Raw genomic sequence first — 15,830 nt, 5'->3', positions numbered from 1 at the left:
AATTGCTTGTAGCATCGGTTCATACATTGTTAATGACCACAAAGGAATCCTGGAAACACTAGCTTTAAGTTACCATCATTTACCTCATCACTTGAGAGAGTGCTTTCTTTATCTAGGAGGCTTCCCAGAAGACTTTGGGTTTGTTGTGGAAAAGTTGATATGGTTATGGGTAGCTGAGGGGTTTATTGAAGAAGCTGAAAATCGAAGCTTGGAGGATACTGCAAAGGCTTACCTTATGGATCTAATCAACAGAAATCTTGTAATTACTGTAAAGAGGAATGTAATTGGTGATGTAAAGGCTTGTAATCTTCATGATCTTGTGAGGGAACTATGCCTGCAGAAAGCAAAAGAAGAAGGATTCTTCCTTAAAATAGAATCTCAGCCATTGTATCAACAACGCCGCGTGATCACAAATGAAGATATCAGCATTGTGGACAACACTCACTTCCCCACCCCAACCATTCGATCGGTTTTGTGCTGTCATAAGCGCAGGCACATGCACTCGATTAAATCCATTGCACATTGTTTTGTGCTTCTAAGGGTGTTAGATCTACAAAAATGTCAATTGCATGATTCTGCAGAGGGGTTAGCATTACTAGTCCACTTAAGGTACCTTGCAATTTGGTTTTCACCCGAATTCCCAAACTCAGTATGCAAATTATGGAGCCTTCAAACCCTCATTCTTAAAACATCTTCTTTAAAAAATATGCATTTACCTCGTAACATAACAGATTTGGTAAATCTGAGGCATTTGTGGAGTAACGTCGTGCTTTCTCTTCCTTATATTGGAAAACCAATGAATTTGCAATCCGTTTCGTATGTGTTGTTCAATGATGGGGTAGATAATTTTCCGAAATGTTTTCCCAGCATCAAGAAGCTAGCATTGGGTTGTTTCAAGGATGACGAATATCACTTTGAATTACTCCCTTACCTTGAAACCTTGGAGTTACACGGGTCGAGCTTGCAACAGAATCACATTTCATTCCCTGCAACTTTGAAAAAACTTACACTTGTATATTGTTTACTACCATGGAGCAATGTTTCAATCATTCAATCATTACCTAACCTGGAGGTTCTCAAACTAAAAGACTATGCGTTTGTGGGAAGACAATGGGATGCAAGCGAGCAGCAGTTTCGGCAACTAAAACTCTTGACGCTTGAGAGGTTAGATATCAAACACTGGGAAGCCTCTAGTACAAGCTTCCCATGTCTTAAACAATTATCATTGTTGAAATGCAAAAATCTGGAAGAGATCCCTCTTGAAATAGGGGAGATCGCAACGCTTGAGCATATTGAAACTGACAGCTGGAGCAACTCCGTTGTGGAATCTGTCAAAAGAATKCAACAAGAACAACACGATATGGGAAACTATGAGCTGAAGATCACTGTTGATAGAATGGAGTTATCCTTTTATTTATCTCAGCATGAGGATTCAGAGTCAGAATGAAAATTCGTTGAGTTCATGTTCACTCTCAACTCTCAACTGTCGTTTGCTCTCGTGTTTCTGTTAATTTGTGTTGGCTCAGTTCAAGCAGTGCTTGAAATCGATACAATTGAGGAGCTGATAATGACGGAATATAGCATTATGAGGGGGAGAATGAATTGTACAAAATGTCAATATTACTGTTAATGAATAACGGGTGATGGCTGAGCGAAAGCTCATTAACATTAGAGTCTAGAATGCCTATTATAAGTTTGTTTTTGATATTTTGAGAAGGCTATGGTTTAACACTAAACTTCCGCTTTTCTGCGCAGCTTCATATACATGATCATGTGAGATTCCAAACAAGGGATTGTGTGGTATGTTTATATCATTCATGTCTTTGAAGGGTGCACGATCATGCGAGTCACTTATGGTTACCGGTTCCCATAATTACCCTATTAAGTATGTTCTTATTGAATTAGAGTATATATCTGTGAGATTACAGCTGACTTTTGCGCAACTGTGTTCGTGTTTGTTGGTTTACGAAGAACGTTTGGCACATGCACAGTAGAGTGAGCATGATGTTACCTGTTTCGGCCATGAATGCACTGATGATCACATAGATTGAAGTCTTCACTAGAAGCACAGTAGCATTAACATTGGCAAATAAGAACAATGAGAAAATTACAAACTTACCCAACCATAAGAAATGAGCTTAAAATGAACATGAACAAATTAAAGCATGGCAAGGCAAGATAAATATGAACAAAACCATGAAGATTGTCATTTAAGATCAAGTCTGAACTGTTTTTTCATTCAGAACTATTTTTTTGAGTGAAAAACCCATTGAACTTTTTCATTTTAAATGATTAAGTCCCTGAACTTTGTTTTTTGAATAAATAAACCATCTAACTTCTAAAAATTGGTTACTAACATTTTTTAAACCAAAAAAAGCTACCTCAAAACCCCGGTTAGGAAGGTTTTAAAGTAAAAAAAACCTAAATCAATTTTACCGTTTCCAAAAAATTGCAAGCCAGGCCCACTAGAAATTGAACATATAAGTAGCCAAGAAGTCAAAGAATGAAACATACCAATACCAAAATGGAAGAAATCAAGCACATATATAGTCACAAAAATGGCAACTCAGAGCTCGAAGCAGAAATCGCTCCCAAAGCCGGAGATAGGACAAAGACAGTTGTTAATGCACACAAGATATCATGGAATTCATACACGTTTAAAATGCAAAATGAATTTGGATTGATTGTAAATCTTATGATAATTCATAACTACACGCCTATGAGAATTTTCTTAGATCCTATCATGGAATCGGATTGGATTATGGACACACATGTTATCATAAAGATGTTTTCAGTTTCCATAATTCTGTTTTATACCACGATATGATCCAAGACACTATGGAATTTGTAATAGTAAGAAAACAATGAGTATAGAACCTGGATAAAAATTGAAATCGGGGGAGAGCTCGTTTTCCTTAAGGTATATTTTGACCCTAAACTTTCAGGATATCATGAAATTCATTCAAGGATCATCTCGATTTATCAGTTGATAGCACGTCAGTATGTCGTTTCATGAGCCGATGTATCTTTCATCAAGGCTTGCAAACATTGATAAATACCCATCAAGGGCGTGCTACCCCTAAGACCCCACAAGAGGCACGAGCCTTTGACCCCGTCATATGGCACCATCCAGTGATCCCGGGTTAGTGAGACCATATTTGTCGATTAAAAGTTCGCAACACAAAAATTCAAACACGAATAAAATTAGATGCCGAAATAATAGTTGAATACAAAAATACATCGAAATCGCGATTTACTAATAAAAACAACTAACCTAACAATTATTTAATCTAAAATATTTCTGAGCTACACGAGGATTAATTAATATGCTTCCAAAACTATTGAATCAAAGTCAACTTAACGGATACCTTCTTTGGCTCAACCCAACAAGACACTTCACTATCACACAATTAAATATTGTTCTTCAAGATCTGAACAAACAAGATGGCATTCACAGGTCTCCAGATGTTCATGGACAGCTTGAAGAAGCTCATCCATGGCAACCATCATCCACTCATCAATAACAATCCAATGGTTTTATCTGAAAGGCATCAGTTCCAACTGCTTTATCAAGAGCTTGCCTCCATCATTCAAATCCTTTCCAATATCCATCAACATCATCCTCACCTATATGAGCTTAAAAAAGTTAGAGATCTCAAGGGAAGATTCAAAGATGCAGCAGAAAAAGCACAAGATATGATTGATTTATTTATATCTGCTGTTCACTTGACAAACATAGGACTTTCCCCTAGATCAGATGTCTTTCAAATCTCCCTGGATCTTAACAATGTTATGAGATCCATCAAATCTATCAAGGTGGAATTCATGACTATCAACATTGATAACATAAAGATGGATTCGTCTTCAAGAATCGACCACCTCAAAACTCAGTCTGCTGATGAGGATGATGCTGGTAGAAGTACTTCCAGTACCAGAAGTCATTTAGGAACAAGGAAACCATTGGAAGAAATTATTGTGGGGCTTGATCGTGATGCTAAGATCGTACGGGACAAAATTGCTGAAGATACAAAACAACTGAGTGTCATCTCTATTGTAGGTATGGGCGGACTAGGTAAGACTACCCTGGCTACTAAACTATTCAATGATTGTTTTTTCAAGTATCATTTTCATGTCCGTGCATGGGTTACTGTTTCTCAAACATATAAAAAAAGACATTTGTTGATTCAAATTCTGACATCCATGGGTGTTCAAGACCTTGAAAAAAAAAACGAGTCTAAACTTCGTGAGAAGTTGCACAAGAACCTAATAGGTAGGAGATATTTGATTGTGATTGATGATATCTGGAGCATTGAGGCATGGGATGAATTGAAATTGTTTCTTCCCCATGAGAACACGGGAAGTAGAATTCTGCTCACAAGTCGCCTCAATGAAGTTGCGTTGCATGTAAAACCACACGGGTTTGTCCACTCCTTGTCTTATTTGACAGAAGAAGAAAGCTGGGAGCTATTGAAACAGAAGGTGTTCCAYGGCGATGAGTGTCCCGAGYGGTTGATTAAACCCGGAATGCAWATTGCAAAAAAATGTCAGGGACTACCTCTTTCATTGGTTGTCATGGCAGGAGTTCTAGCAAAAGAACCAATGAGMAAAGATTTGTGGGAAAAAATTGCTTGTAGCATCGGTTCATACATTGTTAATGACCACAAAGGAAACCTGGAAACACTAGCTTTAAGTTACCAYCATTTACCTCATCGCTTGAGAGAGTGCTTTCTTTATCTAGGAGGCTTCCCAGAAGACTTCGGGTTTGTTGTAGAAAAGTTGATATGGTTATGGGTAGCTGAGGGATTTATTGAAGAAGCTGAAAATCGAAGCTTGGAGGATATTGCAAAGGCTTACCTTATGGATCTAATCAACAGAAATCTTGTAATTGCTGCAAAGAGGAATGTAATTGGTGATGTGAAAGCTTGTAAACTCCATGATCTTGTGAGGGAACTATGCCTGCAAAAAGCAAAGGAAGAAAGATTCTTCCTTAAAATAGATTCTCCGCGATTGTCTTCTCAACTTCGTGAGGTTATTACAGGTAGTCCACGCCACGTGTTCACAAATGAAGACATCAGCATTGTGAACTTCACTTTCTTCCCCACCCAAACCATTCAATCGCTTTTGTGCTTTCATAAGAAGATACGCTCGATTGAAGTCATTGCATGTTCCTTTCTGCTTCTTAAGGTGTTAGATCTACAAAGCTATCTATTGAATGATTTTGCACAGGAGTTGGTATTACTAGTCCACTTAAGGTACCTTGCAATTTGGTATTCATCTAAATTCCCATACTCAATATGCAAATTATGGAACCTTCAAACCCTCATTCTTCAAACAGATCCTTTTGTCAGTGAGCGTTTTGCTCATAACATACAAGAGTTGGTAAATTTGAGGCATTTGTGGAGTAACACCTTGCTTTATCTTTCTTATATTGGAAAACCGATGAATTTGCAATCCATTTCGAATGTGGTGTTCAAAGATGGGGTAGATAATCTTCAGAAATGTTTTCCCAGCATCAAGAAGCTTGCATTAAGTTGTTTCAAGGATGACGGATATCACTTTGAGTTGCTCCCTTACCTTGAAACCTTGAAGTTAAGGGGGTCGGGTTTGCGACAGAATCATATTTTGTTCCCTGCAACTTTGAAAAAACTTACACTCGTATTTTGTTTTCTACCATGGAGCCATATGTCAATCATTCAATCATTACCTAACCTGGAGGTTCTCAAGCTAAAATTCGATGCCTTTACGGGAACACAATGGGATTCATGTGAGCAGCAGTTTCGACAACTAAAACTCTTGACGCTTCAGAGTATAAATATCAAACACTGGGAAGCCTCTACTACAAGCTTCCCATGTCTCAAACGATTATCATTGTTGAACTGCTACAATCTGGAAGAGATCCCCCTTGAAATAGGGGAAATCGCGACGCTTGAGCTTATTGAAACGGACAGCAGGAGCAACTCTGTTGTGGAATCTGTAGAAAGAATTCAACAAGAACAACGCGATGCGGGAAACAATGAGCTGAATATCACTGTTGATGGAATGGAGTTATCCTTCTATTTGTCTCGACATGAGGGTTCAAAGTCTGAATGAGAACATGTTAAGTTCATGTCGAGTCGCAAGTGACCCCATTAATGTACTAACAGTTGTAGTAGTGTAGTTTGTGTTTCTTTCTCGTTTTATTTAGTGATTCTTTCCATTCTGAAGTTGGATCTAATCTATGAGATTACTTTAGGGTGGTAAATAACTATATCTTGTTACTACACTTGCTTAACACGACTAATGTACTCATTGGGGAATTCTATCGAACACTTGGTGTTCATAAGGTGATGGTAATTACGTCTCTTATGATCTTATCCCCTACCCCTACCAAAATGTCATAAATGTTGAAATAAATTGCACACCCCACGAGAAAATTGAACCAAGAAGTCAAAGAATGAAACATACCAATATCAAAATGGTAGAAATCAAACACGCAAAGCCGGAGACAGGACAGAGACGGCTGCTGGTCCTGTATAGTGTAGATAGATGCATAAAAAAAAAAGCTAAATCCCGAAGCCTGGCCCTGCCCTGTCCCGAGCCTGATCCGAAAAAGCCTGTTCCAAAGAACCCGAAGCCCGGTCCAAAACTTTTGAGTGTTTGGATAAACAACTTATACCGATGTCAAACTGGTAATAAGAAGGTTATGTATAAGTTAAACCCTTCTGACTTATAATAAGTTGATAAGTGTTTTTTTTAGAAAAGCATATGTTTCAGATAAGCAATCCCAAACACCCCCTATATATCTATAAAACTATGGACACCTATTTTGAAATGGTCGAAGTAAAATGGTTGGACTTAATCATTCAAATGTCTCTAATCGGACCGATTCAACTTACCGATTCAACTTAATATTCACTTATGAATATAGTCAAAATGCTCAATAATAAAATAGTTTCATTTATTTATGGAAATAATGAGAGTTCATTTATTATGATTTGAATATTTATGAAAAATGACTATAATTCATTAAGTATGACCAATATTTTATATTAGAAAACAATCAAAACTTTTATAAAATCACATATTTATCAAATTAATGGACGGTTGAGATAATGTTGTACAAATGTAAAAGGGTTGTATAATAACTCACATCTAATCGTTTAATATGTAAAATGTGTTGTACTCGACTACAACCACTTAACCACCCATCATTCAACGTTTCTTTTACAAATAGAATTCAAACCCATGCTCAAAATGAAAACTGAATTTGGATCGACTATAAATCTTGTGATAGATCTTAACTTGTACGCCCACATGAATTGTCTTGGATCCTATCGTGGTATCAGCCGATACCATGATATGATCCAAGAAACCATAGAATTCACATGGGCATACAGTTCAGATTTTTTTAATCCTGAAATGGAACAAGAAGAGTGTACTTCTGGGGGATTTTTATCCAGATGAAGTGGAACTCATTTGAACAACAAAATGTTTGACCAGCAAAAGTCAAAATTTTGACTTCATAAAGACAAAAAAAGGAGTGAACCAGGCCTAGAGAACATGGAACCTGGTATTGAACAGCAACTAATTTAAGCATGCAATAACCATTCAGATGTAAAATTTCATTTCCAGCCCTCATAAAATCAACATGTTGCCACAATCTACATAAAAACCATATTACATATTACCCAAATAGTCCCAAAGTCTCAACTATTTGGTGTTAAAGAATTACATATATCAACTTACACAACATATCCTGTTTTCAAGACACAAAAAAAAAGGTGAGCAGTTCATCAAAAACTATATAAAGGGTAATCAGCACTTCACCATTCATCAATGAAAAGTCAACTTTCATCCCATTTTCCGACTAGAATCATGTCCAAAACTCACAGTATCGAGCACGCCCTTTGACCCTTTCGCTTCTTTTTCTTCTTTTGCTTCGGTGGCTGCAGAACCACTTTAATGGCTGCATCAAAAACGGCCTTCACATTCTGCAACAACCAAAGCAAGGTCTTGATCAAGATCACGGTTGACCATGGAACTGTTTACTCCCTCCGTCCCAAAACAAATGTCCACAAGGAAAAATGCACACGGTTTTAGAGATGTTACTAAATGACAATTTTACCTTAGCAATTGAGGGAGTAATGAATGTCTATATCTCATAATTAAGGGTATAAATGGAAAGTAGGCACTTGCTTTTAAAGGCGGACACATATTTGGCGACAAACTAAATTAGAAATTTGGACATTCTCCTTTCTATTTTCAGGTGTCCCATGAAAACTGCAAGCTTTCTTCTTGGGCAAAGTTTCAACTTAAGGCAAAGTTTCAACTTAAGATTAACCATTCGCCCACCATCGAAGAGTACACACCTGTCCTACGAAAATTGCAACTTTTTTTTTCAATTTCAGATGTCCCACGAAAATCGCTACATTTTTTTCAGATGTCCCATGAAGATAACAAATTCCTTATTTGTCACAGTTTCAAGGTAAAAGTAAAGATTACCTACTTTTCCCTATTATGTTGTTGATGGATAGTTTAGTAATTTGACAAATTCCTTATTTGTCAAACTATCAAGTCAAATAATGCAATTTTATAGGAAATAGGAATTATATGTAATTTCCATTTCATAAACCAAACTAAACAAACCCTGTATATTTCGCTCGGAGGTCAGGTCTTTTATTGTGTGTGTGTGTGTGGGGTGGGGGGGTAAATGTAGTCAGACCTTTCCTCTATCCCAATAGGCAGAGAGATTGTTTCCGAGAAGACCCCAGACTTGCAAAAAGGATTTGGAAAGTTTCAAGTTAAGATTTATCTATTTACGTTATTGTTATTGAAGGATGTCTTAGGCATTTGATTAATTGTCAAATTGTAAGTCAAACATAGCAACCCCCAATGCTATTGAAGGATATCTTAGACGTTTGCGTAATCGTAAGTCAAACACTGCAATTTTTATGGGACGGATAAAGTATACTGATATACATATGATATGCATAAATGAAACATCACCTGCTGTGTTTTTGAACTACACTCTATGTAAGCCGGGGCACCAATTAGCTTCTTCAGCTCCTCTCCCTGTGCAAGTATAATAAGATAAATATCAATTGTATTACCAATATGCAATATTTTCCATAAGATAGATAGTGCTTAAAAAAGCATAAAAAGCATTTTATAACAAAGAATGTAGGGCCCACTCGTCGAAGTATATAGGACTCGCTTGTGAAGAAGCCTCTTTCTTAAGACTTATAACTTATTCATATGTGAAGAGTTATAGACCAAACCAAACGCACCCAATGAAGTTCACGCGAAGTGGGATCTAGAGAAGGTAAGATGCACACTGCCTTTTCATAAGAGGTTGCTTCTGTGAAGACCCTGGCTTACGAAAAAGTTCTGCTAACTACAAAATTCTATTACTAATTATAAGGGGATCTAGGCCTTTAAATAAATATTGCACTTTCCGGTATAAAGCCAAAACTGGATTGGGTGCATCTCAAACGATGAATATAGTGCATACAACAATACATGTTCTGTTAAGGCCCAATAAGTGGTAATAGATGGGGATTGTGTCAACAAGTTCTTAACCATTATTCATGTTGTGGAATATCTTGAGGACTATTTTTCCTAATAATAACAGAAGTTAGAACCTCCAACATATGGGTATAGAGCCAAACAATCCCAGGTATTCTAGACGTTCAATAGTGCACACATGTAAGGCCCACTAAGTGAATAGATGAAAGGCCCACTAAGTGAAAATAGATGAAGACCGTGTGAGAAAATCTCCTTATACATTACTCATGTCTAACGTTGTTATACCCTAGAAGTCAATATATGAGGTTGTGGTAAGGGGAGTACAAGTGGCTAATGCATTATTACAAGTAGGTAAAACCAACCCAAACTGACCGAGTAAATCCCACTAGCAAGTAGGGTATGGGGAGGTGAATACCATTGACTACTTGCTAATTCCAATTAGAGGTACATCATATGTTTCAATGATTGTCTTTCTTAATAAAGGAGACCGATTTCGTAGTCATTCATCGTGTGTAATACCTTGAAGAATTTTTGCCTTGTTGATAAGGGTAGCTAGAACTCTAAAAACTTAGAGAAGTAAAAGATTGCACCTTCAGATATCAAACTGAACAACAGTTAAAAGTTATCAAATATGATGAATAACACACATGAGAATCCCACTAGGTGGACATATATAGGATTTGAGTCAAGGATGCCTCTTCCTATGCACCACTAATCACATAAGATATCTTAAAGACTATTCCCTAACAATAAAAGAAGTTGGTTTTTTTTCTTTCTAAAAGATTGCACCTTACCGTATGAAACCAAAAAAGATTGCAGTATATCTTATGATGATACTGCCCACAAAGTGGATGTAATTGAGGCTTGTGTGTGAGGTGGCCTCTAAGCATTTTTCATCTTAATTAAGAGATACATCAATGAAGCTGAACAAGATGAAACGTAGTGTACCTGAGCCGTTGTAATTGGAACTGCACCAGGATGGTCGTTCAAGAATTGTTTATCATCCCGAAGATCTATAAAAGATGAAATTTTAGGGTCATTGACCATGAACATCACATAGTGATGGAAAAGAAGAGAGTAAAAGCAACCATTATGGCTTGTATTTCATTTTTTTCCTTGATGCAAAATAAAAGAAATATAAACAGTTTTTTCGTTGAGCAAGTTCTTGATAGTAAGATGTAGCTTTGATACTATACAGTTGTTTTGTCTATATTGACTTCGATCTCCCACAAAATTGCAAAAAGCAAACATTTGGAAGTCTCAAAGTAATTGAAAAGCATCTCATTTTTGCAATGAATGAAATATATGAATGTTAAATCTATAATATACTAGTGTTAGACATCGACTATAAAGGGACATCATTAAATCTCTAAGATTTCAAGCATCACAGCAAATTTCAAGAATTTTATGGTCATTCATGAAATCTAGCCTCCATTTTCTATGTGGAGGTTATGCGTAAATTGATCTTTAGGACATCTAGCTATGATAACTGAAGAACAAAATATACTCAATATATTTAACCAACAGACAGACCTAAATGAAGTATGATAAGCCAAATGTAAAATCATGGATAGAACGAGATAATAATTGCACTTGTTCATTTGTAATGAAGGTTAAAGAAATCTAACCGAGCTTTGTTCCAACAAGGATAATTGGAACGCCGGGTGCATAGTGCCTCAATTCAGGAATCCACTGAACATTACAAAAAACAGGACACGGATTTATTGTGTGTTAGTTGAACAAGCAGCATTGATAACCTCCAATCGTGCACCAAAAAATTATACGCATATACCAAAGAAAAATAGACAATGCAACTTTAGAGGTTAAAATGATAAATACTGACTTTTCAAATAAGGATAGCATGGCTACATCAAATGCTCCAAAAAGAATGGTTTTTCATGTTAAAACTTGTAAAAAGAACCATTTTGACATCAAATTTGGAAGTCAATATTTGAACCTAGAAAAATAGAAGCATAGGTGGCTTGGGTTGGTTATGTTTGGGCAGAACCAAACCTGATTGATCCTAATAAACCTTTGGAAAGATATAACTCGTTTTTATTATTAACACAACTTAATTATTTTAGTAAAAAATATTGAAAATTATTATTTTGGTAACTAGATAATTATTATACAAGATAAGTCATTCAAACACAAAACCTTGAAATAGCATTGCAAACAAGCTCTGGTTACTTTTTTATTATAAATAAAGTGGAATAATTTCTTTCATTATAAATAAAACTGGGTTGTTATTGGTAAGTAAATGATTTATCAATTTAAATTCAATTTAATATGAATAATCCAATTCAATTCTATTAAAGTTAAATAATTTCTTTTGTTTAATAATAAAATTGGGTTGTTTTTGGTAAATAAATGATTAATCAATTTAATCTCAGTTTAATACATCCAATTCAATTCGGTTTTCCTCGACACCTGAAACCACCAACAAAACTAAACTGGTGTTATGAAAACTTTAAATTAGTTAGATTAAGTTAACTGTGCAAGCATTTTATTAATGAAAATGTACACAAAACTTAGTCTTGTTAACAAAAAAAATACCAACAAAGACGGAATCACCTTTTTGGAGACGTTCTCATAGCTAGCCTTGCTAATGAGAGAAAATGCAAGTATGAAGACATCAGCACCACGATAGCTCAAAGGTCTCAATCTATTGTAGTCTTCTTGGCCTGCTCAAAACAGTAACATAGTTTTACAACAAAAGATTTACAAAAACGACTTTTGTCAAAGTTATAAGCAACTAATTAATCAACCTGCAGTATCCCACAAGCCAAGATTAACAGTACTCCCATCTACCACCACATTTGCGCTAAAATTGTCGAAAACCGTTGGCACGTAATCCTGTTATCATACATATAGACATGTAAGATATCAATCGATGAAGGTTATTGTCCCATCAGAATCCGTATTGATCAATTAAGAGGAAATAGATGGTCAACATTCTCTTGCATCATGCATGAAATTATATACATATTGAAATTATTTGCTTCCAAGAAAGTATCATTCCTATTACGGTATTACCACATAACAAACACACACAATAATTTTAAGTCATGTTCATTCGTTATGTCATTTAACAACTTTTGTGTCCAAAGAAAATAAATCGTGATTATGGGTCCTATGATGTGAAACAAAATGAAAAAGTACCCCCATAATGGTGAAATGAAGAAAGGGAGGTAAATGAGTAGAAACTACAAAAGAAAGCACATACATAACTTTTAAACAAATCCCACATCTTCCTCTTGTTTCCTTCACCACAAAGAAATATTTATTTAGGATAATGGGTCTGGGGGGCCACCAACTATATACTTTATCCATATAAGTTTTCATCCCCAAAAGAGTTTCAAATATGTCTCCCACTCACAAAACTAATTACCAGAAGATTCTTTAAATAAGTAGAAAACTAGCAATAAAGGAAGATTTTGTTCACAAGGACCGGGATCTACTCAAAAGCTCTCTAGAAGTACACCTACATGAACCATAGTGGTGAGATCCATACAATTATGACGTGGAAACCTTTCTTCCATGGTTTACACTGCCAAAGTCTAAACTTTAAACTATAACATCTCTACAACAATTGTTATTAGAATCACCAATGTAAACCTAACTCATTCATTTCATGGTGCAGCTTGTATGTGGGTACAAGGGTGAGGGGATTTGTTAGACATGGAACCTTGGATCCGGGTATAAATTTGCAGCCCAAACTTTGATGGAAAAAATCTTCGATAGGTTAGGATGACAGTTTTCCATTTTTATCCATTTTTATCCATTTTCTATCCGGTCTACTTATAATAGGAGCTAGTCTTCCTTTTGTGAATATACTACTAAAAATTCACATTTGAACAATAAAATCCAAAAACCAACCATAGATGAGGCATATTGCTCAAGGGATGGTTCAAGAGAGAACACAAAAGGGGAGAACAAGGGAACCCATCCAAACCATCCGTTTAGTTTAATCCAACGTTTGTGAATAATAGGGCCGGTTAAAGTTTGCGAAAACTAAATTCACGATTAAAGGGACAGTTACGTTCAAATTTGAGCCATCTACTTTTTAGATTGAACGTTGATAGGGGTTTCCTTATTCTCCTTTTTTTGTTCTCTCCCTCTATTGTTGAAACCACGTAAATAATGTTTCTTCGGTTTCTTCTTTTTCCGGCAATTTACCATTTTCGGTGTGATTGTTGACCCTATCAAGGGTGGAGGCAGGTAGGGAGGGAGGGAGGCCTATGTGGACAAAATGTGATAGTTGGCCATCTCCCATATGGCCATATCTCTTATCCCCATTTATTTCAAACAAGTTGCATTCACAGACCCCAAATGTAGGTACATCTAATACACCACAATTATTCAATTCTCATTAAAACAAATAAATTCAAATTCAAAAATGCCAAAAAGTTCAAGAGTCAAGTTAGGGAATATTTTTCACACAATAAAAAATTAAAAACAACCATAAAAACATGTTCATAAAGAAATTTCTCCACAGAAAATAAAAACACAATTTAAGAAATAATTAACAAAAAGATCAGCAAGAAACTTTCCTACAATTGAATAATTTCATATCAATTTCCAAAAGTCAAACTGAAAACTGTTTTAACCACAAATCATCTTTTGATTCAAATCAAGAACAAATTAGGTCAGGATAGAACCGATGAACATCAACCTAGGGCAAAATTAGTTTCTTGAAAATGAAAACAAATAAATCAACACAAGAACTCAAGAAATCAATTCGAGATAGAGTTGACTTTACAGTGGGGAAAGTGTTGCTGGTGTAAGAAATAAGCATACACGTCTTCCCAACAGCACCATCGCCGACCGTCACACACTTGATAAACCGAGATGCGCTCATTCTTGACTTCCTTTTTCCCGGTAACCGGAGTTTGACTTTGACCTCCGACGACCAAATTCAATGAATATTCTTGTTCTTCGCCTTGATTAACTCCTCTTCCCTCTAGACTTCAAGTCAAGAAAAACTGCAAAATCTCCCAAAAAAGAAAAACCCTAGAATGATTTCACACTAACTGCACAAACAAAAACCTAAATTAGTAGCCACATTCATCGATTATGAATAATTTCATATGAATAATGTGTGTTTTTGTGTGGGTTTTGTGTGCAGAAAGAAATGGGAAGCACCTCTGGAGAGAGAGAGAGAGAGAGAGAGAGTTGCAGTAGCTTTTGGCAGCCAGCTATATTGCTTGATAATTGATATTAGTCCTTTTCAAAGATTTTCAATGTTCCTAAATGTTGTCAATTTTGTATAATTAAGATGCTATAAATTTTTATATTATTTTTCATCTCAATTGTTAAGAGGTAAATTTTGTTTAACAAAAAAAAATCTATTTTTTAATGGTTCTAAAACCCTCTAAATAATTTTATATCATGGGTCTCTTAATCATTCAGTACCTTGATTTCGTTGTAGATAATTACCAAACAATTATATTTCATTTTACACTATATCATGAGAGCTTTTTAATTATTCTGACCACTTAATCATTATGTACTAAACTATTCAGCAACTGCCAAATAGCCTCGTACGAATGTTTGTGATGCGGTGTGTTACGTTTTAAAGTTGGAAAACTAGTTGATAAACTAATCATGTTTTGTAAAAATTATCTGATAATCTAGTTGAGAAATGTAAAATGATTGAAAAAAGATTTCTTAAAAAATCAGTCGATTATAATATTTCATAATATAATTAAGATAAGTCATTAAATAAAAATATTATTTTTAATAAATCATAAGTAACAAATTTGTAGATTACTCAAACAAAAATGATGTTGGTCCCTTTTGTTAAGAGTGATAATTCAAGATCATCGGTGTAAAGATTGTAATATATTATTTATTATTATTATTTTTAATAATTAATCTTATGTGTAAAATTCATTTTAAATATATGCTTAATTTTATTGTGCTTTTATTTTTATGCTTTTCTTAATATTTGTTTCTTTTTTATATTAAGGGGTTGTTCGGTTCGTTTTCTATTAAGACTTGTATGGATAAAGATGTTTGTATTGATAAAATTGTCTGTATGGTAACTTATAAATTGTTGTTCGGTTGTCATGCTGAATAAACCGTCTAAATGTGAAAAATGACATTTTTACCTAGAATCATCTCTCGCCGACTCTGTCCCTGTGTCGCCGACTTCCCTCTGTCGTCGACTTCCCACGGACCGACCCTCTCACATCCCTCCCTCGCCGACTTCCCTTTGTCGCTGACTATCTCTCTCGTTCGGCCTCTCAACCCGAACACCACCACTCGCCGACCGCCACTAACCGAACACAACACAGACCCACAGACCGACCCTCCCACCTCCC

At 35.6% G+C, this 15,830-nt stretch overlaps 3 protein-coding genes across 5 annotated transcripts in view; 2 read left to right on the top strand and 1 right to left on the bottom strand.

The window, feature by feature from the left end:
• Positions 1-1,500, top strand: part of LOC112525054 (putative late blight resistance protein homolog R1A-10) — a 2,460-nt gene extending 960 nt beyond the window's left edge. Inside the window, exon 2 of the mRNA XM_025134994.1 lies at positions 13-1,500. Within this exon, the coding sequence (XP_024990762.1) occupies positions 13-1,447 (1,435 nt within the window). The 3' untranslated portion in view covers positions 1,448-1,500. The remainder of the gene's footprint in view (positions 1-12) is intronic.
• Positions 1,501-3,444: 1,944 nt separating this feature from the next.
• Positions 3,445-6,090, top strand: LOC112525053 (putative late blight resistance protein homolog R1B-14). The gene has a single exon (XM_025134993.1). The coding sequence runs from the start codon at positions 3,445-3,447 to the stop codon at positions 6,088-6,090; it is 2,646 nt and encodes an 881-aa protein (XP_024990761.1).
• Positions 6,091-7,586: 1,496 nt separating this feature from the next.
• On the bottom strand, positions 7,587-14,718 carry LOC112524437 (rac-like GTP-binding protein RAC1). 3 transcript variants are annotated; one of them, XM_025134246.1, is made up of 8 exons: positions 14,650-14,718; positions 14,267-14,537; positions 12,273-12,360; positions 12,079-12,188; positions 11,133-11,196; positions 10,453-10,517; positions 8,986-9,051; positions 7,587-7,970 (listed from the first exon to the last, which is right to left on the bottom strand). In XM_025134246.1, the coding sequence occupies exons 2-8, from the start codon at positions 14,363-14,365 to the stop codon at positions 7,866-7,868; spliced, it is 597 nt and encodes a 198-aa protein (XP_024990014.1). In that variant the 5' UTR covers positions 14,366-14,537; positions 14,650-14,718; the 3' UTR covers positions 7,587-7,865. The 3 variants fall into 3 exon arrangements, with proteins under 3 accessions (XP_024990014.1, XP_024990013.1, XP_024990015.1); XM_025134245.1 differs by lacking the exon at positions 14,650-14,718 and having other exon boundaries at positions 14,267-14,630; XM_025134247.1 differs by lacking the exons at positions 14,267-14,537; positions 14,650-14,718 and adding an exon at positions 13,684-13,736.
• Between the last annotated feature and the right edge of the window lie 1,112 nt (positions 14,719-15,830).

This window comes from Cynara cardunculus (genome assembly GCF_001531365.2).
Source record: "Cynara cardunculus var. scolymus isolate 2C chromosome LG 13, CcrdV1, whole genome shotgun sequence".
Lineage (NCBI taxonomy): Eukaryota > Viridiplantae > Streptophyta > Magnoliopsida > Asterales > Asteraceae > Cynara > Cynara cardunculus.
The sequence above is the reverse complement of the archived record's forward strand: the minus strand, read 5'-3'. Positions and strand labels throughout refer to the sequence as shown.

Excerpts from the sequence above, each read along its gene's own strand:
- LOC112524437 (XM_025134246.1), bottom strand. The coding sequence starts at position 14,365 with ATGAGCGCATCTCGGTTTATCAAGTGTGTGACGGTCGGCGATGGTGCT. Across the intron at positions 12,361-14,266 it reads CCAGCAACACTTTCCCCACT|GATTACGTGCCAACGGTTTT; the intron begins GTAAAGTCAACT and ends GTATGATAACAG. Across the intron at positions 12,189-12,272 it reads TGGCTTGTGGGATACTGCAG|GCCAAGAAGACTACAATAGA; the intron begins GTTGATTAATTA and ends TGTTTTGAGCAG.